The sequence below is a fragment of the Rhinatrema bivittatum genome, chromosome 10 (genome assembly GCF_901001135.1).
Source record: "Rhinatrema bivittatum chromosome 10, aRhiBiv1.1, whole genome shotgun sequence".
Classification (NCBI taxonomy): domain Eukaryota; kingdom Metazoa; phylum Chordata; class Amphibia; order Gymnophiona; family Rhinatrematidae; genus Rhinatrema; species Rhinatrema bivittatum.
The window spans coordinates 104,793,611-104,821,342 of NC_042624.1; the positions used below are offsets into that span (position 1 = coordinate 104,793,611).

At 41.5% G+C, this 27,732-nt stretch overlaps 1 protein-coding gene across 1 annotated transcript in view; it reads right to left on the reverse strand.

Annotated features, from left to right (window-relative positions):
- HOOK1 (hook microtubule tethering protein 1) overlaps window positions 1-27,732 on the reverse strand; it is an 81,322-nt gene that overhangs the window by 44,012 nt on the left and 9,578 nt on the right. Inside the window, exons 2-8 of the mRNA XM_029617982.1 lie at window positions 23,570-23,655; window positions 15,750-15,822; window positions 7,129-7,179; window positions 6,706-6,838; window positions 5,640-5,707; window positions 4,968-5,027; window positions 858-941 (exon numbers count right to left, since the gene is read on the reverse strand). Of these exons, the coding sequence (XP_029473842.1) occupies window positions 858-941; window positions 4,968-5,027; window positions 5,640-5,707; window positions 6,706-6,838; window positions 7,129-7,179; window positions 15,750-15,822; window positions 23,570-23,655 (555 nt within the window). The remainder of the gene's footprint in view (window positions 1-857; window positions 942-4,967; window positions 5,028-5,639; window positions 5,708-6,705; window positions 6,839-7,128; window positions 7,180-15,749; window positions 15,823-23,569; window positions 23,656-27,732) is intronic.

Below are 27,732 nucleotides of genomic sequence, written 5' to 3' on the forward strand. Positions count from 1 at the left end.
ACAATGTCCAACACCTGCTTCTTTTTCCTTCTTTTGACAGAGTTACTGCTCGGCCTTGCTATTCTTACATGGCAAGAAAGCACGAGACCATGCCTGTATTTATAAAAACAAACAATCTCACACAGCAGCTCTCAGCTTTGTATAGTGGAAACCTAAAGTTTGTTATATGAAAAAGTGGAACTCAAGATGACAGAGTACAAGGAAACAGACTGGGCAAGTTGAAGTTTGTTGATTTTTTTTTGTAAACCTTGTTTGCTCTAGTTGTGGCCAAGATTCTTGTTTTATAAAATATTCCCAATATAAAAGATTGGGACCAGAAATGGTCAGAAGTTTTGGTTTATGATGCTACGAGTTTATTTTTATTTATTTAAAAGGTTTTAATATACCACCTTCTCCGGAATTGGTAGTAGCGGTTTATATCGTTACATACATAATAAGCAAATAAGTTAAGACAATCATTAAAATAATACAATACAGAATAGTACAGAAAAATGTAATATTACTGCCTAAGAAATCAAAAAATGATTACAGTCTATGATAGCACCTTTCTCCAAAACCTTAAGATGTTATCAGGAAATAAAAGTTTAGCATAGGCTGTGCAAATATGTACTATGATAATTCAATATGAAAAGCCTTCTTAAATAAAAAATGTTTTTAGGCTGCGTTTAAATGTGGTTAGTTCTGAGGAAACACAGAGAATCACAGAGCAATCCAAAGTAAAGGCCCAGCAATGCACCCTACAGCTGTCTCGCACAACTTTCCTAAGACTCACAACTGCCCCAAAGATAAAGACTATGAAACCTTGCTATTGTAAAGAACGTGAAACACACAGAAAAGGAGTCTCTCCTGAATCTCACCTGCATGTCTAGTTCTTGACATCGCAACTTCAGTTCTTCCTTTTCTGCCACTGCTTCATGAAGTTGTTCAATTGTTCTTCGGAGCTGTAAGATATACATGGTTTTTAATAAAACCCACCTGCTATAATGAACTGAGCCAATCTCATGTCTCTGTTAACAAAATCAGGAACCACAAACACTCCAGCCACACAAATGGATTGTCCTTTCACATTCAGACGTGACTAATTTTGCTTCTGCACCAATGAACCAAATCAATTGTTTTTAGATTAAGGGCCTGATTTCAAAGCCTCTCGACACTGCAGAGCAGGGGTCGGGAACCCATGGCTCGCGAGCCAGATATGGCTCTTTTGAGGGCTGCATCTGGCTCGCGGACAAGTGTCACCACACTTTCCGGTCCCCCGCTGACCCAGCTGCTCCCCGGTCCTCCTCCGCCCGGGCTTAAAATGCTGTCAGCCCAGGCGGAACGCGGCAGGACAGCTGGAGTCAGCGGCACCGGCATGCTCTCTTCTTCCCGCCCCCCCGCGGCCCGGAAGAGGAAGTGGAGAGTATCGTGTGCATGCGCGGCAAGAAGAGGCCACGCTAGTGCGCTCGGCATCGGCCCGAAGAAAAGAAGACTGCAGCGCGGCTCGGAGGAAAATGAAGAGCTTCAACCGCGGCCGATGGGACTCCGCCTCCGTGAGGGCTGAAAATGAAGGAGGTTAGCATTGGGAGGAGGCTGCTGCTGCTGCCGCGAGTTCCCGGGGTGGGGGAGAGAGAGAGTGATCGCTCGATCACTCTCTCTCTCCCCCACCCCGGGAACTCGCAGCAGCAGCCTCCTCCCAATGCTAACCTCCTTCATTTTCAGCCCTCGCGGAGGCGGAGTCCCATCGGCCGCGGTTGAAGCTCTTCATTTTCCTCCGAGCCGCGCTGCAGTCTTCTTTTCTTCGGGCCGATGCCGAGCGCACTAGCGTGGCCTCTTCTTGCCGTGTGTGTGTGTGTGTGTGTGTGTGTGAGTGAGAGATTGCATGTATGTGAATGATTGAGAGCCTGTATATGTGAAAGAGAGTATGCCTGTGATTGAGAGCCTGCCTGTGAGAGAGAGCATGAATGTAAGTTTACCATTGGGAACCTGTATGTGTAAGTTTGTGATTGAAAACCTGTTTGTGTGAAAGAGTATGTGTGTATGATTGAGATCCTTTGTGTGTGATAGAAATCATGTGTATGTATGATTAAGAGCCTGTGTGTATAAGTAAGAGAGAGATCATGTGTGTCTGTGTGTGACTGAGAGCTGATTTAGGTGATGGAGCATGTGAGTATGTGATTGAGAGCCTGTGTGTAAATGAGAGAAAGAGAGGACATGTTTGTAAGCATGTGAATGAGAGTCTGTGTGTGAGAGAAAAAGACAGCATGTATTTATGTGATTGAAAGCCTGTGTGTGTGTATGCGTGAAAAGATAGCAGCATGTGTGTAAATGTGTAATTAAGAGCCTATATAAGTGAGAGAGAAAAAAACATGTGTATATGTGAGTACTGAGAGCATGTATGTATAGGTGTGTAATTGAGAGCCATTGTGAGAGAGAGCGCTGGTATGTGACTGAGAGAGGAGAAAGTTCCAAGCAAACCACCCCACCTCCTGCTAATTCAGAACAATCTCAGGACACCTGGATATCAAACGTTCCCAGGTATGCAGAGCAAAAAAAAATGTTTGTATCCTTATTATAATTTTTCATTACTGGGTCTTTGTGTCTGCTATTTTGAAATATTTTGTTGGTATCTGGAAATGTTTTATATGAGTTTTTAATTATTGGATATTCCACTCATCAGCTGTTTCAAAATATGTTCTTTTTGTTAGTACAGTTTTACTGCTGATGATTTTATATTTCTTGATTTGTTTTATAAGGATGGGTGATGTTTCTTTTTTCCTTTGTTACACTGCATACAGAGACTCTGGCTTGTTGCAGTTTCCAATTCAGTTTTTTCTGCATGCTTCTTGTTATGCATTTTGGTCTCTTTATTCTATGTTAGGTGAAGGACAGCACGTGATTCAGGTGAGGTTTTCTGCTGGCGTGTAGTTTCTGTGTAGGACTCTATAGCAGCCTGACTTGGTCCGTTTTCCTAATAGGAGATGTATTGGTGACTTAAGGCCTGGTGTAATATTTTCAGAGACTTATTGTACTTTAACAGTGTGATCTTACATAAAATGCACACATTTACTTGTATTTAGTTTTAAACATATTGTATGGCTCTCATGGAATTACATTTTAAAATATGTGGCGTTTATGGCTCTCTCAGCCAAAAAGGTTCCTGACCCCTGCTGCAGAGGAATTAAAAAGAGCCATAATAAATCAGGTCTAAAGTCAGCCTAATGCCCTGCTTAAACTTATAACATTTCATTTGGTGAGGAGAGGGGGGCTCCAGAGGACCAAGCCTACATTTTATGGTTATTAGTACATCACATGAGTCAAAGAGATGCTACTGCAGTTATTGATACAAAGTGGAAACAAACATTCAGTTAACCAAACAGCAAACTCATATTTAAGCATATTCATTAGAGATTTATGATTTATTTTTTTTAATGAAAAATCTAAACCCACTTAAAGTCCAAGTGCCTCAGAAGAAAGTAATGCAGATGTAGTGGATCAAAAAGTCAATCTGCAGATCAAAAGCATGGATTGGATCACTTTATAGTTTGCCTTGAGGAATGAGTATTTTTTTTTCTTTCAGCAGTTCTAAGTAGCTTTCAGAAGGTATGTTAATGCTGGCAGGGGAACTTGATAGCCCTGAAATGAGGGCATCCTGCTGCCTGGCTGCCAGAAGGGGGGTGTCACTTTTGCTTCTGGAGAGGTATCCCCCCCCCCTTTCCTAACTCTCTCGCCCACTCCCCCCCCCCCCCCCTCCTGCCCCTGCCCTGCAAAATCCCTTCCCCTTTGACCTCTCTCTATCCCTAGCCTGCTGTCCCCCTTGTCTCTCCCACCTATCTCTACTCCTGTCCCTGTCCCTACTTCTAACACTCTTGCCCTCATCATCCCACCGCCTCTTTTCTCCCCCCCCCCCCTCACCAAAAAATAGACAAACTGGACAAACAAAGTTTCCCTCCAACAAAGACCAAGGTAAAAGGAAACAGATGGTAATAGAAGACCAGACAATGCACTCAGGTAATGGATTCTGACAATGCTCCTACTCCCGCTATCTAACTCTCCTCTCTCTCCCATGCCTGACACACCCTCAAAAGAGGCAGCTGCATGAACCCGGGATATATAAATGGAAAAAAATAACACACCACACAGTAATCAATGATAGCTGTGTAAAACAATGCACCACGTGCTCACGCAACGTGCCCTGGGCTGACGCAATACACCGACATAATGCGCCTTGCGTTACTTACCTATGTAATGTGATAGATAGGAAATTAGCCTAACCATGCTCCACCCCCTTTGTTTTTGGGGTTTTTTTTTTTTTTTACCTCGCGGGTACTATGTTTGCTATGTTTATAGCATTTTGATAAATCTAGGCCTTAGATTTTGAGTCCTCTAGGGACAGGGAAATACCTGCAAGTACCTGAATGTAATCCGCTTTGAAATGTCTGAAAGGTGGAATATAAATCAGATTGAGAGGTGTCTAAAGACAGGAGGAGTTTTGACTACATTTAGGCCTGCAATTTGTTTAGCACCTACATAGGTTTCTAGTGCTAAAAATCAGTGATAAGCATCTTAGCTTTTTTCCTGCCCACCACCACCCACACAGCTGCCCACTTTTTAAGCACCTAAATCTGGGTGCTCAGCTCTACTCAATTTTCAAAAGGGTACAATTAAGGTGCCTAGACCCTTTGAAAACTGACCCCTAAACTTCTGTGTCAGTTCAACTGTGGTCTCTGCTGACAATAGCATATATGAGGAAGACTACAACATGGCCTTGTGCTCACTAGGTCTGAAACCAACTCATTTCTTATTAGCAGTGAATAGCTGTCAGATGATAATCAATTTTCTCCACAACGTTTTCTAACCAGCCTAGAGATGTAAGAGTCTTTCAGTTTATACCAATCAACTAAGACATTCAGGCCCCAGTTGAAATATGTTTGGAATTTTCATATATTCTCATAAATATATACATTAAAAAAAAAAAAAAGATTTACCTGCTGCTCCAGGTCTCCGTGTTCATCAGTTCTGCTACAGTCCGCATCTTTACTCATCAACTATGAAACAATTGCCATATTCAGTAAAACAATTCAGATTTCTTGATTTTATGGATAAAATACTTATACCTAAGCTTTTGTAATGAACTAATAAAGCCAAAAAATAACTCCTCATCATAAGCCACATACCCAGGCAAATTACTGTATCAGCAGGTGCATGAGAATATTTGACTACAAATGCTTACTGTAACAACCCTGGATGTTAAATATAGCATACGCTTTCTTGAGATTAGTCAACGACTGATATTGTATTTCATATTGCCTGCAACTTAAGGTTTTACACAGTGAATACAGCTAAAATAATTTTGAGATATTTCAGTAGTATCTTTGGCCAAGAAATCTGAATTGGTTATCGTTTTCTCTTGCTTATGCTGCCCACACATATGGAGGTTAATAGCCTTAGCTGCACTCCACAGACTAGCTGGTTTAGCACAGTTCTCTTAGCTGAAATGCAGGCCTTGATATTCTAGTGAACAATATTGATCTACATCTTTTTTTTTTTGGTCTTCCTCTGGGCCTTTTTGCGCTCCACCTGCCTTTCTGGTACCTTTCTGCCGACATAACATTTATCTCAGATAATACTGATTTTAAATACTCTGCACATTTGCCTACCTCTTGAATAGCAGTCATGACAACATGTTGTACAGACTCTTCAAGCGTCATTATGGTTTGGATGTGTTCTAACAGATAAAAAACAAAACAAAAAACCAAACAGTTACCATATACCATCCAGAACATTCTAAGCCTCAATGGGTATTATAGGGCAATAATGCATCCAGAGGATTCTAATGACATTTGTAAAGCATAAGAGCAAATAATAGTGGGAAGGTACCAGAATCTGTTACAGTTGTTATGGCTGATATCTCACTTCAAAAGCAGTGCTTTCTAACAAACATTTCTGTAGCTATGTTAAGACAAAAATCATCCAAAACATGCTATATTAAAAGACTATTTTTATTTCTGCAAAACTGCTCCATTTTATAGGTCTGTACAGCTAGCATCCATTTCTGGCATCTTCTAGCAAGTCTATTCAGGTGAGCTCAGACCCACATCGGGGGGGGGGGGGGGGAGGGAGGTGTTATCCTCAATCATTTTCCCACCCCCTCCCTTTTCTGGTTTTTATACCTAAACCAAATGAACAAAGGCGTACAGGTTATGTATTTTTCTCCTGCCCCTCGCTCTGGCATTAAGGCTCAGACACTTACCAGGAACATTAATGAGGCAGAGCTCAGTCGGTCAGATTTTCAACCCAGCTGAGCAGAGCCACATGATGCCCGGATAATCCTTTAACAGTATAAACAGTACCAAGGTCAAAGTCCATCTATCCTACTTCTGCCCAAACATTCAGCAGCCTCGGCAGCCATCACCTGATCATAGAGCCAACCGCACGCACTGTCACACCTACCGGACTCAAACAGCTTAGAAAACAGAAAAAAAAATGTTAAAGGCGCAGAAATCATAAGCATTGATACAAGAAAGGCATTAACGCTTCTCTCTCTGACAGTGCTATTAGCATATGCTGATCATGGTTTCTGAAATATTGCCCAGCATGGAGATGAGTCTACTTCCTAAAAAAACAAACAACAACAAAAAACTATTCTGAAACAAGAATGTTAGGAACAAACTCATCAATGCCTCCCTCTGAAAGAGCAGCAGCTCAGTTCCCCGGTTTTCATACCTTGTTTCTTTTCACAGTTAACAGCACAGCCTAAAATGAGCTGCAGCAGCCTTCCCAGCTCGGTCTGGTTTGAATGCTCGACGATCTGGTTTAGATCGGGGAGAAGAAATTCTGAAATCTGCTGACCCAAGAACTGCAATGGGAGAAAGAGGACAAATTAAATCTTTTCCTTTTAAAACTGTTCTTCCTACCAGCAGCTAAGCCATCTCATTCTCACTAGGGTTATAAATAAATTCATTAGCAACCTGCACGACTAGAGTGCTACATTTCACAACAACAAACATCTTGTTATTCCAAAAATAGATTTTAATTAAAAATGTGGTTATTAAGTCAAGAAAACACACTATAAAGAAACTGCTTTAGGATATACAAGGCAATATCATATTTTCTAATGAAATGTAAAAAAATATTGCTCTTTCATACCTCATTGTAATAATCCATAATTCCTTGAAGAATCTTCTTTAAATTATTAATCTAAGTATTTTAAATGGAACAACAAATATGGTTAGGAGTTAGAAATAATGACAGCATTTATCCTTAAATTAACAATTTGTCTGGATTTTTTTTAATAAACTAAAGGTTTGATTTACTAAGGCTTTTTCCCCCATTCTGTGTCTAGGGGGGGGGGGGGGGGGGGACGGGACAAAAAAAGCTTAGTAAATGAGGCCTACAGTCAGTCTTCCAATTCCTATAACATATCAAAATGCTATGCAGCAGCTGCACTGTAGGATGAATATGGCTGTAATTCTGCCACAGCAAAGTGAGAAAATAATTAGTAAAAACATGCAAATGCCCTAGAAATCAATGAATACATCCTAAAATACCCAACATGACTACAAAACCACCAATTTATATTCTTGGGGGAAAAAAAAACAACCCTTCTTCCCACAGATGTCTCTGACTTAAAGGCAGCTTGGGCACACTTACATTCTAGAAAGGACTATCCTTTTTCTAAATTCTCTTTGTTTAGTGTAGAAGTTTCAATTTTTGTTGGCTTTCTGGCCTGGCTCGCCTTCCTCCACATCAGAGAATTTCCAGTCGCGTCAGAACCTGCCCCAGCCTCACTCACTGCCATTTGTGCTTGGGGCGGGGGTCTGAAGCCAAGAGGCCATGGGCTTTCATTCAGAGCCCACCCCATCCTCCACCCTCTCTAACCCAAACATAGGAGGAGTATTTCTGGTACAGGTTCACAGACCACAGCTCCCAATGGAAGGCATTTAGAAGATTCTTATTTCAACAAATCGAAGACCTTGCTGTTCACAGCAACATACAAATATTAGAAAAAAAAAAAATCACATAGCAATTGCATGAAAATCTGGAATTAAGAGTCAGACAGGTTGGAGATAATATAATTTTGATGCGTTCTTTAGAGATGTTCAATAAAAAGGTATCCACCTACAACTTGTTTGTTGACCCGTATGTTCCATGTATCCAAGTGGATGAACTCAGCAATCACAATGCTTTACTCATGAAAATTTGCAAAGCATTGCAGAAATCATGGTAAAAAAAAAAAAAAAAAAAAAAAGACAATGCATGCCAAAAATAGCAACTTCTTAAAAAGAGGTCAATCATGATTTTGGAGAAAACTGTGAAGACACAGCCCTAACAAAATGGTAAATATGCGGGTGACCCACATTTGATTCCTAGCTGATAGCAGTGGTTAAAGCTCCCTCAAGAGGAAGGAAATTCCAGCCACCATGAAGCAGCCAAGCTCCGGAAGTATGGAAGCTACTTAATAAAATGTAATACCTCGCCTTTTATAAACATCTACTATGTTTTGACTGCAGCCGCAGCCTCTTGCCCTAGCCAAAAGTAATAACTGCCAAGGCAGGGCTAGAGGGAAGGGGAAAGGGGTATAAGAACGGGGGAAATAACCTAGCAGAAATAAAAATGTAGCATCTTAATTGATGGAAAGTAAATCTAGTAAGTGTGCTTACTATAAATGGCGTTCTCTATAGACAAAAAGATGAATTAGCCACATGCGCAACGTTATTCGATGGCACAGAAAGGAAAATTGGTTCTTACCTGCTAATTTTCGTTCCTGTAATACCACAAATCAGTCCAGACATGTGGGGTTTTGCATGCCTACCAGCAGAGGGAGGCAGAGAACAAAACTTTGAGGCACTGCTACATATCTGAGTGCCACCTGCAGACATTCAGCACTGACCTGTACTCAAGCCAAAGATTAGATACCATTCCCCTTTCCAAAGCAAACAGGATGGAATCCCCTGAACTGGGACCTCTCATACTTCCAGGGGAAACCCCCCCCAACTTATGGACAGTTTGCAAAGTTTGATATAAGGGGTACAAAACCACTTGTCTCAAGGCTGCCACCAACACTTTTGTGAAGGTTCTGGGCGCCATGGCCAAGCCAAAGGGAAGAGCCCAGACTTGAAAGTGCTGTCCCAGCACCATAAACCGCAGAAACATCTGATGGTCCCTTCAAATGGGAATACGGAGGTAAGCCTCAGTCAGGTCCAGTGATGCCAGGAACTCTCCCCTCTGCAGTCTGCTGTTATCACTGTGCGCAACTTCTCCATGCAAAAACTCAGAACCCATAAGGCTACGTTCACCTTTTGCAAATCTAGAATGGGATGGAAGGTGCCCTCCTTTTTGGGGACCATGAAATAAAATGGAATACCTCCCCTGTCCTACTCGAGCAGTGGGACTGGAACTATTGCGTTCAAACTTAGTAAATTCTGCAGCGCCCCCCTTAATGCTTCCCACTTGCTTAGAGAGGAGCAGTGGGTCTCTAGAAAGGCCTCCGTGACCAGGCACAAAAATTCTAAAGTGTAGCTGTCTCTTACCACCCCCAGAACCCACTGGGTCCAAGGTAATTTTGGCCCACTCCTCGTAAAAGCAGGACAATTTGTCCCCTACTGCTTCCATAGAGGAGTGGGTGACCTTGGCTTCATTGCACTGACTTTCCTCCTCCGGTCCCCTGACCTGCGATATCCTTGGAGGATCTGCGGGTACCCCGAAAGGATTGCTGTCATTACAAAGACTGTTTTGGCCCCGAAACTGAGGAACCTTTGCCTGAACAGAACTATCGTGAATCCCTAAAACGGGACCGGGACGGGAAAACATTCTTACTGCTCCTCTTATCCTCAGGCAACCTATTCCCTTTAGACTCCCCCAAAGTCTTCATCAACTGATCCAAATCCTCCCCAAACAGGAGTTTCCCTTTAAAGGGGAGATTACACAGCTGGGACTTGTACCAAATGTCCGCCGACCACCTGAGCAACCACAAAAACCTGCGGGCCGCCACTGCCGAGACCATGCTCCTGGCTGAAGTACGCACCAAGTCATACAGCACATCTGCCACATAAGCCACTCCAGTCGCGCAGATTGCAGAGGACTGAATGCACCAGTTGAAGCCTGCTCCTGTGCTTTCTGAACCCAACACAAAAAGGCCTGCTGCATCATGCTGCCACAAATTGTGGCACGGAGGCTTAAGGCGGAAACCTCAAACATCTGCTTTAAATGAATCTCCAATCTGCAGTCCTGCACATCCTTCAGAGCGGCTGAGTCCTCTACTGGAATCATAGTCTTCTTGGTCACAGCAGAAACCACTTTAGGAACCCTTAGGAGATCCAGGGTATTTTCAATCAACAAGTAAAGCTTCGCCATTGCCCTACCGACCTTCAAGCCCACCTCCAGAAGTCCCATTCCTAGCTTACCAACTTCTGAATTTTCTTAGGCCATGGGAAGGCACTAGGAGGACCACGCAGCCCATCCAGGACTGGATTCACCCCTTCATTATTAGAGACTCTTCCTGAGCAATCTTAACCCCTAACTCCTCTAAAACCAGGGGAATGAGAGAACGTGGTTCCTCCTTCTTAAACAGGCGGACCAACCGAGGTTCATTCCCCTCAGTCATCGGTAACTCATCCGGGTCATCTTTATTAACATCAGATCAGCATTCGGATCCGCATCTGTGTCCATATCCTGGTCTGCAGGATCCTCCTGCAGATCATCTGAATCATCCAAATCCCTGGGGTCACCCTCAGTTCCTGCGCAACAAAGACCCAGGCGTCTTAGGAGATCTCCAGAGCCTCCTGCAGAAACCACCCTGGCCTCTTGTAAGGATGGTTTGGTTGCCTCTTTCTGGGCCACTTCCCTCCTGCTCCGTTCCTTGCCCCGAAGGCTCTAAGCAGAAGCAGGACAAATTCCGTAGAAAACTCCTCCGGATCATTGGCCACCTGAGCAAGCAGATTCATCCGACTCTCCTTGCACTTCCTGATTCTCCTTAGCACCCTGGTCCACAGACAAAAGAGGAAGGGAATCTCTGGGCTCCCTGGAGGTCAAGGGCCCCTGAGTGCGATCTCCCACAGGTGCGGCTGTACCACTGGATCCCCTGGGACAGCAGCCATGGCCCTCGAAGACCAAGGGGCCCTTTTAGCGCTCGTTGCTCCTGCAGAGGTACCTTCTACCCCATTTCGTAGCTGATACAGAGGGAGCAAGTATTCAGGCTCCCAGACCAGAGCCTGCACTCCACCATGTGTGATTTCAGTGCCATTTCCCTCACGGCTGTGAAAGGGAAAATTTCAGCTTGAGCGCACGCTGATTCGACAAAGCAGGCCGCACATGAGGAAGAGACACTGAGCCGTGTGGCTGCGTTGGCCCGCGGCACACCTGCACCACACAGTCTGTTCCCCTGACAGAAGAAAGCCAAGGGTGGGCTCTTCTCTCTCTCCTTCCTGCCGATGGCGTCAGTTCCCGCCGTTGAAAACGCCCTGGTTGCCGACGAACCGAAGCTCCTCAATTCTAAAGTACCCTTTTTTTAAACTTGTCTAAAAAGAACAGAAATAGGATTATTTCCCTCTAACCAGAAGCAGCAGCTTGCAGGAGGAGACCTCTGAGGCAGCCAGGGAGCGAGTCCCCTGGCTATCAAGACCTCCAGAAGCAGCGGACTACAACAGGCAGTGGTTTCCAACTCCCCAGTCACCCAGCTCCACCTGAGGGATGATCCACAAAAGGTTCAAACCTCCTAACTCCAAATTCTATTTTTTTTTTTTTTTTGTTAAGACTGCAGGCTTGCACTGCTACTATCTGCTGGAGACAGAGAAATACTGAGGGATTGCAGGTGGCCAGTCTCAGATATGTAGCAGTGCCTCAAATCTTTGTTCTCTGCCTCCATCTGCTGGTAGGGATGAAAAACCCTACTTGTCTGGACTGATCTGGGTATGAATAGGAACAGACCTCTCTCTTAGATCATAGAGCTTTTGCTTATTGAGCATACATGGGAGTTCCCACATGTATGCTGCCTAGTGAGCCCCTCAGTTGACTACAGAGCTTAGCTTTAGCTAACTAGTGCTCTCTCCAGGGAGGTGGATGGGTATCAATCATGGCTAATTTATCCTGCTGTCTGCAGGGGGCCCCCCCATTTATGATAAACACATTTGCTTCTTCTGTCGACAAGTAGAGTTGAATTAGACATGACATGGGGAGTCCCAAGCTGAGGATTGCAGTGGAGCATTTACTGGCTAGTTTTGAAGTGTGGAAGTGAAATTGATCTCACCTTGAGGAAACAAATCCATCACTCTGGACATGAGAGGCTGAAGAGTTCCCTCCTTGTCACTTGCTGCCAGAGAGGCAAACAATGTCTTCACCAATTCTATTACCTGGGCTACAGGCTGCTGTGTTCTCTGACCAGGAGTCAGGGAAGAGACATCCTCTGAGACCAGTCTGGGTTTGTCCTCTTGAGAAACTCTTAATGCATGCCAAGAGAGAGCTCCCCTCCTGGGTCAACTGAACAAGTGGCTACATGCAAACCATAGGTCCAATAGAGAATATCTGATCTGGCATCTCCAAACAAAGTCCTCACTCAAGATGGAAATAAGGACATCAAGATGAGGAAGGTTATGTGCAATGAATTGCGCTCAGGGCCCCTCCATGATCATTCCCGCCTCAAATGCTCTGCTGCGGCTGGTGACTAGTGTTCTGATTGTGCTGGGGCAGAGAGCATCAATGGATCTAAGGCTGAATGCAGTGATGGAGCAAATAGCTACATCAGCTGAATTAAGACCCTGTGGGCTGATGGGGAAGTAGGGCCTGAGCCCGGTGTGATGACAGGACTGATCCCAACTTAAACACTGGTAGCATCGACTGCACCACCAGCTCCAATGTATGGCACTTATTTCTTAAGCACTGAATCGCCACAGGGCTTATATGAAGGGATCATAAACCATATTTCTCTGCACTTTCATACCTTGTTTGACCCCCTCAGAACAGGAGATCTTGTTACTGGTGCTGCAAAAGTCTGAGGAAGTCCCCTTCCAAGAGGAGGAATACTCCTAGCTTTTCACCAATCTGTGCATTTCTTTCATCTACCTGTTCCTCTAGGACCTTGGTGACATCCAACCACAATCATAGCAGTTAGCTGTGTCATGGTCAGACCACTTGCAAGAGCTTCTGCAGTACACAAAATGTACTTATTTTGATTTTTATTGTGCTTTCTACACTTCTTTCCACGATATTTATGGTCAGGCACTAGACATGTGTTACAAAATGTGGTAGCCATTGGTGATGGACATCTTTCAGCCAAGCATGAAATCCTTGAAGCCAAATATGCTAGGTTTAAAAATAAATAAATACATTTTATGCTTGTTAGAACTAAAAAGTGCTGTTGAGGGGCCAGCCAAGGTAACAAGGCACTCAAACTGAGTTAAAGCTGAAAAGAAACTATATATTAGAGAGTACACATTTATTTATCTATCGAGTTTTATATACCATTGTTCGGTTTCGACATCACAATGGTTTACAAAATTTCGATGTTTACAGAGGATTAACAAGCGTATGGATTTTTTAACATTGTTAATTTTATTGAAAAAAATCGTCCATGCCCAACTCAGTGCCCACCTGGAAAGGAACAACATCCTATTCCCAACACAATTCGGCTTCAGGAAACAACTAAACACTGAATCACTACTCCTATCTTTAAACGACACCGTGCTCAAAGGATTTGACAACGGCCACAGCTACCTTCTAGTCCTACTAGACCTATCAGCAGCCTTCGACACTGTAAACCATTCAATACTGATTGATTGTCTATCCGAAATTGGTGTAACTGAAAAAACCCTACAATGGTTCTCATCCTATCACAAAGGACCTACCAGGTGTCAATTAACGACACCCTCTCAAAGAAAATAAACCTTGACACTGGAGTTCCCCAAGGCTCTGCACTATCGGCGACACTCTTCAACATTTATCTTCTCCCGATATGCCACTTCCTCTCAAACCTTAAACGGACTCATTTCATATATGCTGATGACATCCAAATACTTATCCCAATGCACCTACAAAAAAACAGCCAATTACCTCACCAAAATAAAGCAACTACTAACCAACACGAGACTTATCCTAAACATTGATAAAACACTAATAATCATGCTGGATAGAAAGAACAACCCTACACACATACCACCACTCAACATTATGAATCAAAAGACTGCAATCTCCCCTGTCACCCATGCCCGCAACCTAGGAGTCATAATCGACAAGGAACTATCCTTCAAATACCATATTTCTGCTAAAATCAAAGACGGATATCACAAACTCTTAACCCTACGACATCTAAAACCTTTCCTTTCCCCCAACTTCAGAACAGTCCTCCAACTACTCATCTTCTCCAGCCTGGATTACTGCAACTCCCTGCTATTCAACTTACCTCTCACCACCATCAGACCTCTCCAAATACTTCAAAATACAGCCGCCAGAATACTCACAGGAATGAAAAAATACGATCACATTACTCCAACTCTCATTTCACTACATTGGCTCCCAATAAAATACAGGATAGACTACAAAATACTATCCATATTACACAAAATAATATATGAAAAACAAACTGGCTAAGTGCATCCATAAAACTCCACTCACCAAACCGAAATCTCCGTTCAGCTAACAAAAGGTCTACTAAAAATTCCACCTGCTCGCCACAAACAACTTACCTCAACTCAGAAGAGAGCCATTTCCCTAGGAAGCCCAGAACTCTGGAACACCCTCCCAAATGAACTGAGAACACAGCAAAATTTAAAAACCTTCAAATAAGAACTAAAAGTTTGGATGTTCGCCAAAGCCTACCAAAACCTCCAATGACACTATGCTACAACTTCCATTGCAGAACCAATACAAAGCACGTAATTGAACCTGTACATATGTTTATAATGACTACGATAACTATGTTAATAAGCACGTGAATTTCTGAACACTATGTTAAACATCGAAACTTTGTAAACCGTTGTGATGGCGAAACCGGACGGTATATAAAACTCGATAAATAAATAAAACAAACAACATAATTATCTTATTCGTTATAAACAAAGTTTGATTGTAAATTGTACATGTTAAATCCGTGCAGAAGCTCAAACCAAAAAAAAACCTAAGGGGCTCGCAATGCAGCATGGATGCGGGAACATACTCAGTAGTGAAAAGCTCTATAAAGAGAGAAGGCTCTGTGTGATGCAGTTGGATAACATCACCCACTTGTCATAGCTAATTCAGCCCTGCTTGTTAACAGAACTTTACAGTCCGCTTGACAAGAGTTACTATATGTTATGGATGTTTATGAATTCGAGGCATAGAATATTTTCAGTGGAGGCAATCAGTATGTGAAATAGTCTTCCTCTAACTCTGGCAGATGAAGGAAAACTTGCTATTTCGGAAGCAACTGAAAATTTGTGTGATTTTTAGCAGAAGAGAAATGGAGAATGCAGACTTTGATTTGACCGAAGGTAACTGGGATGGTTTCAAAAAGAGGGGTGTGAACTGGAATTACCGTATACTGGAAAAGTTGTTTAAAATTGGATTACATGCTTTTATGTTGTACATAGCTCTGGATTGTTTAAGGATATGTGATTAATAAACTGAATTAAACAAATACAAACCAAAGTAGATCATACTAAAGGTAGGATACAATTATTAGCATGTTACTCCAAAGTCTTTCCACATTAATGCACTACCAATCTACAGTCAGTTCTCCTGTTCTCACTGTAAAACTAGGATGAGCTAATTCAAAACTGTGTGTTAACATCTCTGGATACCTTTATCCTACGATTATCACCAGCATCTTCTTTAATACGGTTTAGCCAGGATTCATCAAACCAGGCAACATCACTACAAAGAAAATAAGAAAAAAAAAAAAAAAAGGAAAATAAAATTATTTATAAAAGGAATACTGGTAATTATTGATGTCTATTTAATATTTACGTTCTTATGTTCAGAAACTCTGTTTAATGTAACGCTTTAACTGCGACAGTTTTGTTCTATGGAAACCGACCTGATTTGATATTTGCATCGAGAATGTCGGTATATAAAAATCCTAAATAAATAAATAAATAATTGATATGGTACAACATATACTGATCTTTTGCTTTAACCAAACATTTTGAATATTCTATAAAAAAAAAAGGGAACAACTTTCTAGTCAAGCTCTCTTTCATTAAAGTTTAACAATTATTATACGATTAATCAGTAAAGCAATTACTTAAAACTGAAACGTGGCAAACCACTAATCACAGTAGATTGTACCAAAACAAATTTTAGGAATAAAACCTCACAAAAAGCAAGAAATCAGTTTATCATTATTTGATTTCCTCAGAATCTATGGAGAGTCTTCTGTGGCCATTTAGGGATTTCCATTCAACAATTTGTCAAATCAGTGATCCCAAACAGCAGCTAATACTTGAAAGGGAAAGCACCAGTCTGCCATAGCAGAAAAACAAAAACAGATTGTCGTCTTTTCTGCTGACTTGCCATCTGACAGCCGTGTGATACTGTAATGACTGTTTGTGTTTTACTTCAAGTTCAAATAGGTTTCTGGCATTAGACCAGTGGTTCCCAGCCTTTTTTGTGTCGTGGCACACCTGGCGTTGGGCTCATTTCACCAAGGCACATCAGCATCTTCCCTATCCCTCCCCCCCCCCCCCCCCCACGGGTATCATCATTTTCTTATCTTCCTCCCCCCCAACCCCTGACATCACCACCTTCTCTGCCCTCTCCCCACTCCACATCACCTTTTCTCTTCCCTCTCCCCCCCCCCAATCTACTACCCACTGAAATTATCACCAGTTTCAGCCCTCTCCCTCCTCACACCTCTAGTATCACCACCTTTTCTTCCCAGTCCTCCTTCCCCTATGCCTATCACCACACCTTCTCTTCCCTCTCTCTCTACCCCCTGGCACTATCTTCCCTTTTCTCTCCCTTCTAACCTGGCATTATCACCATAATTCCTCTTCTCTCCCCTCTACCCATACATCATCACCTTCCCTTTCCCACCCTTTCCTTCCACCCCTCCCTCTATATAATCTCCATCAACCTTTCTCCTACCCTCTCCCCTCCTTGGCATCAGTACTCTCTTTCCTTCTCTTCCCCCCCCCCCCCAAAGCTTCATAGCAAAATTCAACGGCCTCTTCTAGCAGCACTTACCTGGCGCTGCTTCTTTCTATGCCTGTTTCCCTCTTTAAGATGAAATGCATGGGGCCAATAGGACTTTTGAACCCATAGGGTCCCCACCCCCATGCCATTTCAACTGCAGAGGAAAGCCAGCAGAGGGAAAAACAGAAGCAGCAGCAGCAGATAAGCAATGCTCTGACTCCCCCTGCTGGTGGGAGGATATCCTGCAGGCCAGCTGTTGTAGAGAAAAGAGGAACTGAAGACTGTCGCAGCACAGCAGAGATACAGCCACAACACTAGTGTGCTGCGGCACACTGGTTGGGAAACACTGCATTAGACAGTCATGTGCGTACCCAAAAACCTAGTTACTAGTACTAAAAAAAGCTAAGGGTTAAACCAACACCGCACACTAAAGGAGATATTTAACACCCATAAGGCTCCAGAAATAAGTAAACCCATAAGCACAAACGGCCCAATTTTAAAAGGCCATGGGCGTAACCCGTTACGCACAGAAGTGCTGGGCCCTGCAGAAGGGGTGGGATGGGACAGCGCCATTAGCCATTGTCCTGGGGAAGTGTGCGCTGGCAGCCGGCTGGTGCGCTGAGATTACTGATCTGGAGGAGCAAAAGTAAGTACCATAATAAAAAAAATGTAGGGATAGTTAAGTAGATTTAGGGGGTGGGGAGGAGAGGGGAAGAGGGAGGAAGGATAGGGGTAGGAAAGTTCCCTCCCAGTCTGCTCCTTAACTGGAGCGAACTGGGAGGGAACTGGGGGGAGGCCCGATTGCTTCGCTGCTCGTATTTTGCTAAAATTCCCCCTGCGCAGCTGGCCACCCACATGCACGGACATGAAAATCCGGCGCGCATCTGCGCGCAGGACTCGTATTTTATAAACATGTGCACGCCGACACGCACATATTAATAAATTGGCACATCCATGTGCGTTTGCGGATCTTAAAATCAACCCCAAAGGTCTTACTAAGGTGCACTATACTAACAGTTAAATGCAGATTGTAGGATTTTACCTGGAAAAATTAGTGGGAAAATCCTGTTAAACTGTCCCTAGTCCTTTTTATAGAATTCTTTTTATTGCGGGTCAAACCAATACAAATACAAACAATTCTTGGTACACATTTAGTTTTTTTGTGCACCAGGACAACCATAAGAAATTATTACATAGAATTTAACTTTTATCTCCCCTAACACCTGACGCCCTAGTCTCCTTGTTGCTACAACTGGATGGAGCTTAAGTGTTCTAACCCCAACTCACTGTCAACCACTGAGTGTAGAATATTTCCCTTGAAGATGTGAAGGTAGAGTCTTTATGTAAGCACCCCAAATCCAATGGAAGGAGGTAGACTTCTTCTTAAAAAGGCAAAGCTTTTAAGTTCAGATTTAAAAGGTCAGACACTTCTGCAAGCCAAAACAGCTAAGGATGGGCCATCAGATGAGATCCACTGGACTAAATATACATTTTTAGCCATGCTGAAACCCTTTTCCAAAAAAATATCAATATTACTTGTTCTAAATTTGAATCATTGAACACTCCCAGAACCCATAATTCAGGTGACAAATGGTACAGAGGTCCTCCACCACCCCTGCCAAAAAATGTATGACCTGACCCCAAAAGCTCTGAATGGGGGGACATTTCCACAGACCATGGCTTAATGTCACAGTTACTTCTGGGCACTTCAAGTAAGCAGGATTGTCTATAAGTTTCATCTGAGAAGCCCTATACGGCGATATAACCAACCTATGTAGAACCCTGAGATATTGTTCCCTCATACTACTGAGAGAATACTTTTATGTATCCAATTTAAACCATCTTACAAATAGTCATCTTACAGAGATGTTTTAAAAAGTGTTCCATACCTCTGCCAGGATTGTAAAAATTATTATACCTAGTCACTGAATGCAGAAATGTATATAAATTAGACAAGGATTGTCTACACCCCCTATACAAATGAATGTCTTTGAAAGGGCCCTGCCTTATAATGCTGAACCTGGAGTTTGAAATGGCTTCCGATAAAGCTTGCTACTTCGCAAAAGGCTAGATAATCTGCATGTTGAAAACCCAGATGCTGTTGAAGGTATTTAAGGGAAAACATTTCCTTAAATTGAGGGTAGGTAAATAAAATCAAGAAAAGCTTCTCTTGGGAATGAGTTCTGAAAAAATTTACAAAGTACCTCCAGGAGAGAACCAAAAATGCTAACGTCCTTTGTTACCAAAACCCATGTTTATTTGTATTTTAAATAGCAATTGCATTTAAACAGAAAAAAATACAATGCATCTTTAAATTCACGTTATTAAATCTTAAAGAAATTAATCTACAGATAAAAACACTCAGAATTCTGCACCAGAAAAGCAAACAAAAATATGTCCTTGTTAAGCTGTTACGAACAGTCCTTCAAAAATTTGAAATGCCACCTCACAAAATCACACACCTGTTTTCCAAAAGCACTATCATTCCCCCCCACCCAAAAAAAAGAGACACTACAAAATGTGGCTTTGCATAACAGATGCTCATTTCATAAATGGATTTCTGTTGGTTCACATCTAGGGGCCTATTTACTATATGGCATTAATGTGTCTCCCATTTAATTTATTTATATCAATGCGGATTACAAAAGTAGAAATGTTTATAACTTGTTTTAATTTAAGACATCTCATCAATTAAAAGCTTCCATAAACAATCAATGTTTTTACTTTTTTTTTTTTCTCTGACTCACATAATCACTGTTGCCACCTAGCTCACATGGTAAAGCATTCCACAGCTCTGGGCCCAGAACTGGAAACACCCTAGTCCTAGTAGTAGCCGTAAGAGCAACATTTAATAAAAGGTACAGTCAAATACTGCGAAGCAGAACACAATACAGAACTGGGCGCATAGCATATCAAATTCCATGCCTGGGCTAGCGCATAACGTGCGTTAAGACAGATTTTTTTTTCAAATTAACATAGATGTGTGTGTTGAAATTTAAATGAGATGATTAATACATAACATTATGCTCCTCAGCTCATTTAAATTTAATGCAGATCGTGTTCATCACAAAAATCAGCATTAAATGTCATTATTAGCAGTAAACTTTAACTATAGCTCTAGAGGTGCACTTCGTTATTTTCATTAAAGGCATGCAGTAACATGCATTAATGCACAGTGCTGCAGCGCTTTAATGAAATGCAAAGCCATTAGATGTTAGCATGAAAAAAAGATGACACTGCATGCATTCAACACAATTTAATCAATAGGCCCTTATCTAAGTAAAATGTAAAGTTAATGCAAGTAAAGTAACAGGTAATTACTTAAATTACGATGCAATTGTCATAAAAGACAACAGAATAAAATGCACTACCATGTTACACAACTACTATTTCTGTTCACTGTTAACACACATTATTGCAATTTAGTGAATCACCCTGTTAATGTGTTTTGGGTTTTGTTTTTTTTTTAAAGTATGTGGCTTTTGATGTGATTTATCATTGTAAAATATTTATTTACTGATTTTATACATCGTCATTCAGTGTAGCCATCATAACGGTTTACGACAGTAATAAAATTACAATAAAACTAACAAAATAAAATGTACATATTAAAGTAAAATTTACAATAAAACAACATGACTTGATATTAGTACAGTAAGAATAAAAATACATTAAAGTTATAATTGGGAACTTAAGGCGAGGAGGGGAAAAAAAATCGAGTCATATTTGTTCAGGTTCTTAGTTTTACACCACCACAAAAATAAAAAAAAAGTTATATAAGTTGTCAGTTTTATAGAAAATTTTGCAGTGATGCAATGAGGCACAGGAATGAACCCTTAAGGGTGAATTTTCAAAGAGTTACACATGCAAAACTGGTATAGAGCTTTGTAAGTAGCATATATTTGTGTACATGCTATTTCATAAACATAAAAAGTATGCACATATTTTCAGTTTACCTGTGCTAAAACAGGGCAGTCTAGGGATGTTCTGGGGAAGGGACAAGAGTTTTATGCGTAAATTGCTATTTTATAAGAGACTTAAGCGAATGCACTTGGTAATCATTCTCACAATTTTACACCTGCTAATTATCTAAAGCAATTGATTAAACAGACCCATCTGTTATTGGTTGGGTGGGAGAACTGGTTGAACTGGATGGGCGGGGAGGTGGGAGTTCAGGGTCAAGGTCTAGGAAGATCTTGACTTGGAGGACTAGGTAAACTGGTGGAGGTACTGGCAAGCTAGCAATTTCACATACACGCATGTTTTAACATACACCAACTTCCTCGTATAAATCTGGGTTTTACGCGAGCAAGTTATATTTATTTTCGCATGTAAAATATATGCACATATGTTTATAAAATAGATAGAAAAAGTACACACTTTCAATGCATTGCAGGTATTTGTGTGTAACCAAACCTACGCACACGGGTTGGGTGGTGGACAAAAGCGTATTCCCGATACACGCAGGTTATAAAATGCTGCAGAAGATATCCATATGGCCATATACGCGTGTAAGTCGGATATTAAGTTGGAGGTCCCGAAAGTTTAAAAAAGTAAAAAAAAAAAAAAAAAAAAATTGAAATTGGCCCGCGGGTTGAAAACCGGACGCTCAATTTTGCCGGCGTCCGGTTTCCGAACCCGTGGCTGTCAGCGGGCTCGAGAACAGACGCTGGCAAAATTGAGCGTCGGCTGTCAAACCCACTGACAGCCACCGCTCCTGTCCGAAAAGAGACGCTAGGGACGCGCTGGTGTCCCTAGCTCCTCTTTTTACCGCCGGGCCTAATTTAAATTTATTTACTTTATTGCACGAACGATTTTTACTGTATCGGCCCGATTATGAGATTTCAATGTTCAAATGCCTTTAAATTAAGAGGTAATTGGTACTTCTGAGAATTGAAATGTAATATAACATATGGCATACTAGGTCAGATTAAGGACTCTTGAGCCCACCATCCTCTCTTCAACAGTGGCCAGTTTGCGTCACAAGTATGCATAGATCCCAAGTAGTGGATCTACTTCTTATTGCTTGCTTGCAGAGGTAGATTAGAGAAAGCAATTGCTAACTGGCTAATAATGATTTATGAATTTTAACTCCAGGAACTTGTTGAAACCACTGTTAAACCCAGCTACGCTAGTAACCTTGACCACATCCCCTGGGAAATGATTCCACAGAGACTGTGCACTCAATGAAAAAAAATACTTGATTTGTTTTAAATCTGTTGGTTGTTAGTTTCATGGGACATCCCCTTGTTTTAGTATTATTTGAAGGGTAAATAATCCCCACCCATTCATCCGTTTCACCCCACTAATGATTTAATAAATTTCTATCATGTTCCTTCTCAGCTGTGTCTGTTTCCAAACTGAAGATCCCTAGCCCTTTGAGCTTTTCTTCATAAGGGAGCCTTTCCAGCCCCTTTATCATTTGTTTCCCTCCTCTGTACTGCTTCTACTTCTTATGTTTCTTTGAAATGGGGTGAACAGAATGACACACAATACTCAAGATGAGGTTGCACCATGGATCGATACAGAAGCATTATGATATTTTCTGTTTTATTCCCCATTCCTCTCCACATAATTCCTAAATTTATATTTGCTTTTTTTGACTGCTACTGCAGAAATTATCTTCCCTTTGTGCATCATTTTGCACTTTTCCACGTTAGATTTCATCTACTATTCAGAAACCCAGTTCCTTGTATAATTCCTCAAAATCTGCTGCTGCTGAAAAACAGACTGAGGAGACTCTGAGGCAACTCCCGCACATGCTCAGTATAGCTCAAAGCTCTACTAGGTATAAGAGACTGTTCCATGCAGTACTGGATGACATCACCCCCTAGATCATCGTCAATTCGGCTCTGCTTATCAACAGGAAATAATAATTCTGAAGAACTGTGTCTCATATGTAAATCTGATCACCTCACTTGCTGCTCCCTTTTCCAGATCATTAATGAATATATTAAACAGCACAGGTCCCAGTATAGATCTCTGGATATTCCACTACTGTCCTTTCTCCATTTGGAAAGCTTACCACATAGTCCTACCTCTGTTTCCTGTCTTTTAACCAGTTAGCAAGTCACAAAAAGGACACTGCTTTCTATCCTATGATGTTTTAGTATCCCGATGAGCCCCGAGAGACTGTCACATGCCTTCTGAAAATCTCAATATACCAAAGCAACTAGTTCATCTTTATCCAAATTTGTTTACAGTTTAAAAAAAAACAAACTGAAAGATTGGTAAGGCAAGACTTCCTTTTGCTAAAACCATGTTGACGCTTCCCCATTAAGCCTCTTCTATCCATATAGCCAGTAGTTTGGGGTATAAGAATAACTTCTACCATTTTGCCTGGCACCATCATTGGGCTCAAAGAATGTTTTGGATGTGGATTGCTCTTTTTTAAAAGATGATATGAAGTCTGAAACAAAACCAAAAAAAAAAACCAAACCCAAATAAACCACCACCGTTCTCCTTTTTCAATTCAAGATCAACTTACAGTTTGTGAAGTGTCTGTGCCATGGCTACTCCACTGCTGAGGTCCTGGATAGTTTTGCACGGTGCATCAGTATTGAAGGTCTGCAGCTAGAAAGGCAAAAATATCATCACATTCTTAATGGCACAATGTGAAGAAGTACTCTGAATGGTCAAACTGCAGCATCTACAACATTTCATTTTGAACAAAAGACAACTAACAGGGCTGAAGTAGCACAAGTTTCTAAATTTGCTCTAATTCAACCTCTGTCTCCCCATTATTATGCATTCGATATGTGCACACACATTCCAGACAAAAGAAACCAAGTGCAACAAATGAAGATCCTTAGTCAATTTCTTTAAGAAAAGCAAAGCAAACTCTCACCATGTGTGAATATAAGAAAAGAGGATGGAGGGAGAGCTATAAATCTCTAAAGAGAGAGTGATGCAGAATAAGCAGAGAGACTGTAAAGAAAGACTGCTGGATATGCATTGCCAAATTAATCCAGGAGAAATGTGTCGGTGTTACACAGTATCTTCCGAAAAACATTACCTGTCAAGTCTGGAAGTCAGACAAACTCTGTGAAAGCAGAAGATTTGTAATGGAGCAGCAGCAGGGTAAGGAGGATCAGAAGACAGGCATGGCATTTGAGCGCAAGGATGAAGGCTACTGCTGTATCAGCCCACTGGTACCCTAACATGCACAAGCAGCTGATGTGCTCCGGCAAAGAGTTAAGGAGGCATTCAGAAAGTCGATATGTGGCTTACACCTTACCGAACAAGAGAGGGAATAACTAAAATGCTGATTGTGTACTTCTAACGCATGGATAGCGCGGAGCATGTGAAATAGGCCAACTAGCAGGCATAGTAAGAAAATGTATAATCCAAATGAAGTTCTGTGTGGTTGCCTGAAGGTTCTAAAAAGTCATAAGGGAGACTTCCTCACAAATTTAACACTAAGGAATAAACTGACGAGTGCTCATTTTCGTGATTCTGACCCATGTATGTTCAGCACGCTTCCCAGGGTATGCGTCTGATCAGGTACATGTGCCACTAAATACACCTCTCCAGTGGAGAATGACAGACCATTCTATATATGGGATATCCGCATGCAGGTAGAAGTATGTGGCAACAAGTCAACGCATGTTTCACTGGAGTTTCCACTAATCCTAAAAATTTGTAAATCATAGCTTAAAAAAATTAAATGTTATTTATTTAGGATTTCAGAATTCTTAAGTTTGTTCTACTATAAAAGCAATTCAAGCTACACACCCAATTAGTAGGGCATTTATTATGGATGGCCTAGTCCTAGGAATCTAAGAGGAAGCTGCAATTTCTCCCTTAGTAGCCAAGTGAGATTTCCAATAGCAGCGTTTTAAAATGCATACCACACCCAAACAAGCTATCAGTACTGGTTTTGCAGGTTTTCCACCACTACAGGCCAGACCTTGCCTAGACATGCCCCCATGGGAAGAGTAGAGATGAAGATCCTGAAGATCTAGTAGAGTAAACATAACTTAAAAAGAAAACTTGCACATTAAGAGGTATATTTTGTTTTTTGTTTTTTTTAGAATTTTGATAAGTTATCTGGCTAGCCAGGTAAGTTATCAGGGATATTCAACCAGATAACTTTGAAACCTAACCAGCTATCGGGCCGATACAGTAAAAATGCAGGAGTGGGCGAGCGCCCGCTCTCCCAGCGCGCGCACAGGCCACTCTCCTGTGCGCGATACAGTATTTTAATAATAAAGTTACTCTTAGTTTATTTGAAATGGGAAAAATATCACGAATAAAACTGGCGAGCTTGCAACTTGGATTTTGGAAAGAAGGTCTCAAATTGCCAAATTTGTGGGTTTTTAATATGGTTTGTCTTTTACATGTGATTAGGGACTGGCTTGGGGAACACAGCAGTGTTTAATTAGGTGTTATGGGGGTGTTATGATAATCCTAGAGGTTTTATTATCTTTTGCATGGAAGAAAACGTGTACTTCCATGCGGGTTAAGGCTTAATCCATTGTTTACATCTGTTCTTCGGGTCTGGAAATGGGTGAGAGAAATACAAACCATCTCCCACAGTTTTGATTTTCCTGTCACTTAGAGGGGAATGGGGATTTTTCACCGGGATTGGATCATGTTATTTTTTGCAAAGGGAGGATGTGGGTCTTAGGAAAATCGGTCAATTGCTATTGGAATCTATTTATTTATTTATTTTATTTTATATACCGACGTTCGATCGAGATATCACATCGGTTTCCAGATAACTAAAAGAATAGGGTAGTAACAGCCCTATTTTACATTATAACATTGTAATAAATATAATAAATTATAACATTGTAATAAATATGACGAATTATAACAGAAATAACAGGATTACATGGAACATTTGATATAGTATATAACATGTACATAAATGACTTGTTGATGAGGATAATTTAAGGTTAGCAGGGAGGGTTGAAAGGGGGGAGGAGGGGGGGATAGGTGGGAGGAAGGTGGTGCAAGGGAGGGAAGATGGTGACGCGAGATGCTTGTGTAGGGGGCGTGGTGTGTTGCAGTTGCATTTGGGCAGGTTACGTGTCAGGTGGGAAAGCTTTTAGGAACAGCCATGTTTTGAGGTGTTTTTTGAAGACTTGCAATGAAGGTTCATTTCTGAGACAGGTGGGATATCTACATTTCAAACTTTAAAAGGACAAATAAGGCTTAGATAAGGATTTCTATGCCTATTTGCAGATATGTCATTATGTTGAATCTTTGTTACATGGCAATAAGGAGGTTTTCAAAGCAGGGAAATTTGAGGGGGCAGTTATTAATATCGCCTCTCAATCCGGGTTAATTTCCAAATTATATAGGGGTTTAATGGGTTATTGGATAGTGGACCCCTCTCCTCTGTAACAGCACAGTGGAGAAGAGATTTGGGAATGGCTTTGGAAGAAGATATTCGATTCTCTCTGATGGAGTTGGGATAATTAATAGAAAGTGCTAACCTTTGAGAAATGCAATTTAAAGTGGTGCATAGGCTTTACTTTTTTCACCATTCCAAACATTCAAGGCTGGTATTACTTGGGACCCTGCTCGTTGGAAGTGTGGGGCATCAGAAGGCACTTTTTTCCATTGTTTCTAAGCATGTGTGATCATTAAAAGTTTTTGGGCTTCAATTTTTCAACATATCGCTACCTGGACTGGGAAGGATGTGCCGCGAGATGCATCCCTAGGATTATTACATATTTTTGATGGTTATGAGATGGCTGATAAATATCTGTTATTGTATCTGTGTAAAGCCAGTTATATAAATTAAAAATGTATATTGGTACAATGGATACATAAGGTCACGCCTACCCTGGAACAGTGGAAACCATACCTAGATTCCTGGTCTTGTAGAATTTGTAATCTGATAATTCTCTTTTGGTATCATGATTTTTCAGCTGCAATTGGGATTGATGGGTGGGGTAACTTGATGAAGACGTTATTCACTAGAGGCTGAAAGGTTTTTTCATTACCGTACTTTGTGTACCTATTATTGTTAATGTCATTCTGTTTTTGTTGTATTTGTCTTTTGAAATCAAACAGACTTTACTAAAATAAATTTGAGTCTCTTAAGACACCAGAAGACACTTGATTTCCTCTTGGCAATCAATGTATGCCACTGTTGTCACACTGCCCAATAGGACCCAAACTCCCAGAGGAGAACAAAGCCATGCAAACTGCCCTGGTCTCTAAACAACTGATAGACCTCAATGTTTCCACCATAAACCATTGACCCTGTGCCGTTGGCCCTTGACACATGGACCCCCCAACACTTCATGCTGGCATCTGTGGGCACCACCATTCAATCTAGGAGTTCCAAATCCATTCCTCGCTTCAAATTGACCTGAGAAAGTCACCACAAGAGACCGGTCCTAGATTCTCCCTGAAGCAGGAGCTAGAAGACCTCAGACTGTGGGTTCCAGCGGGACAAAAGTGCCTTCTGAAATGATCTTATACGTGCGAAAGCCCAAGGTCTTAGCTCTAGTATAGAAGCCACAGAACCCAAGACATAAATAATCCCATACTCTGGGCACCGAAAGTTGCAATCTGCAACAGACTTAATGTCTATAACTTCATCACTCTGTCTACCTTGCCCACGTTCGTGTCGAACTGGGCTCCCAGATACTCCAAGGATTGAAATGAAACCACAGTGCTCTTTACCAGGTT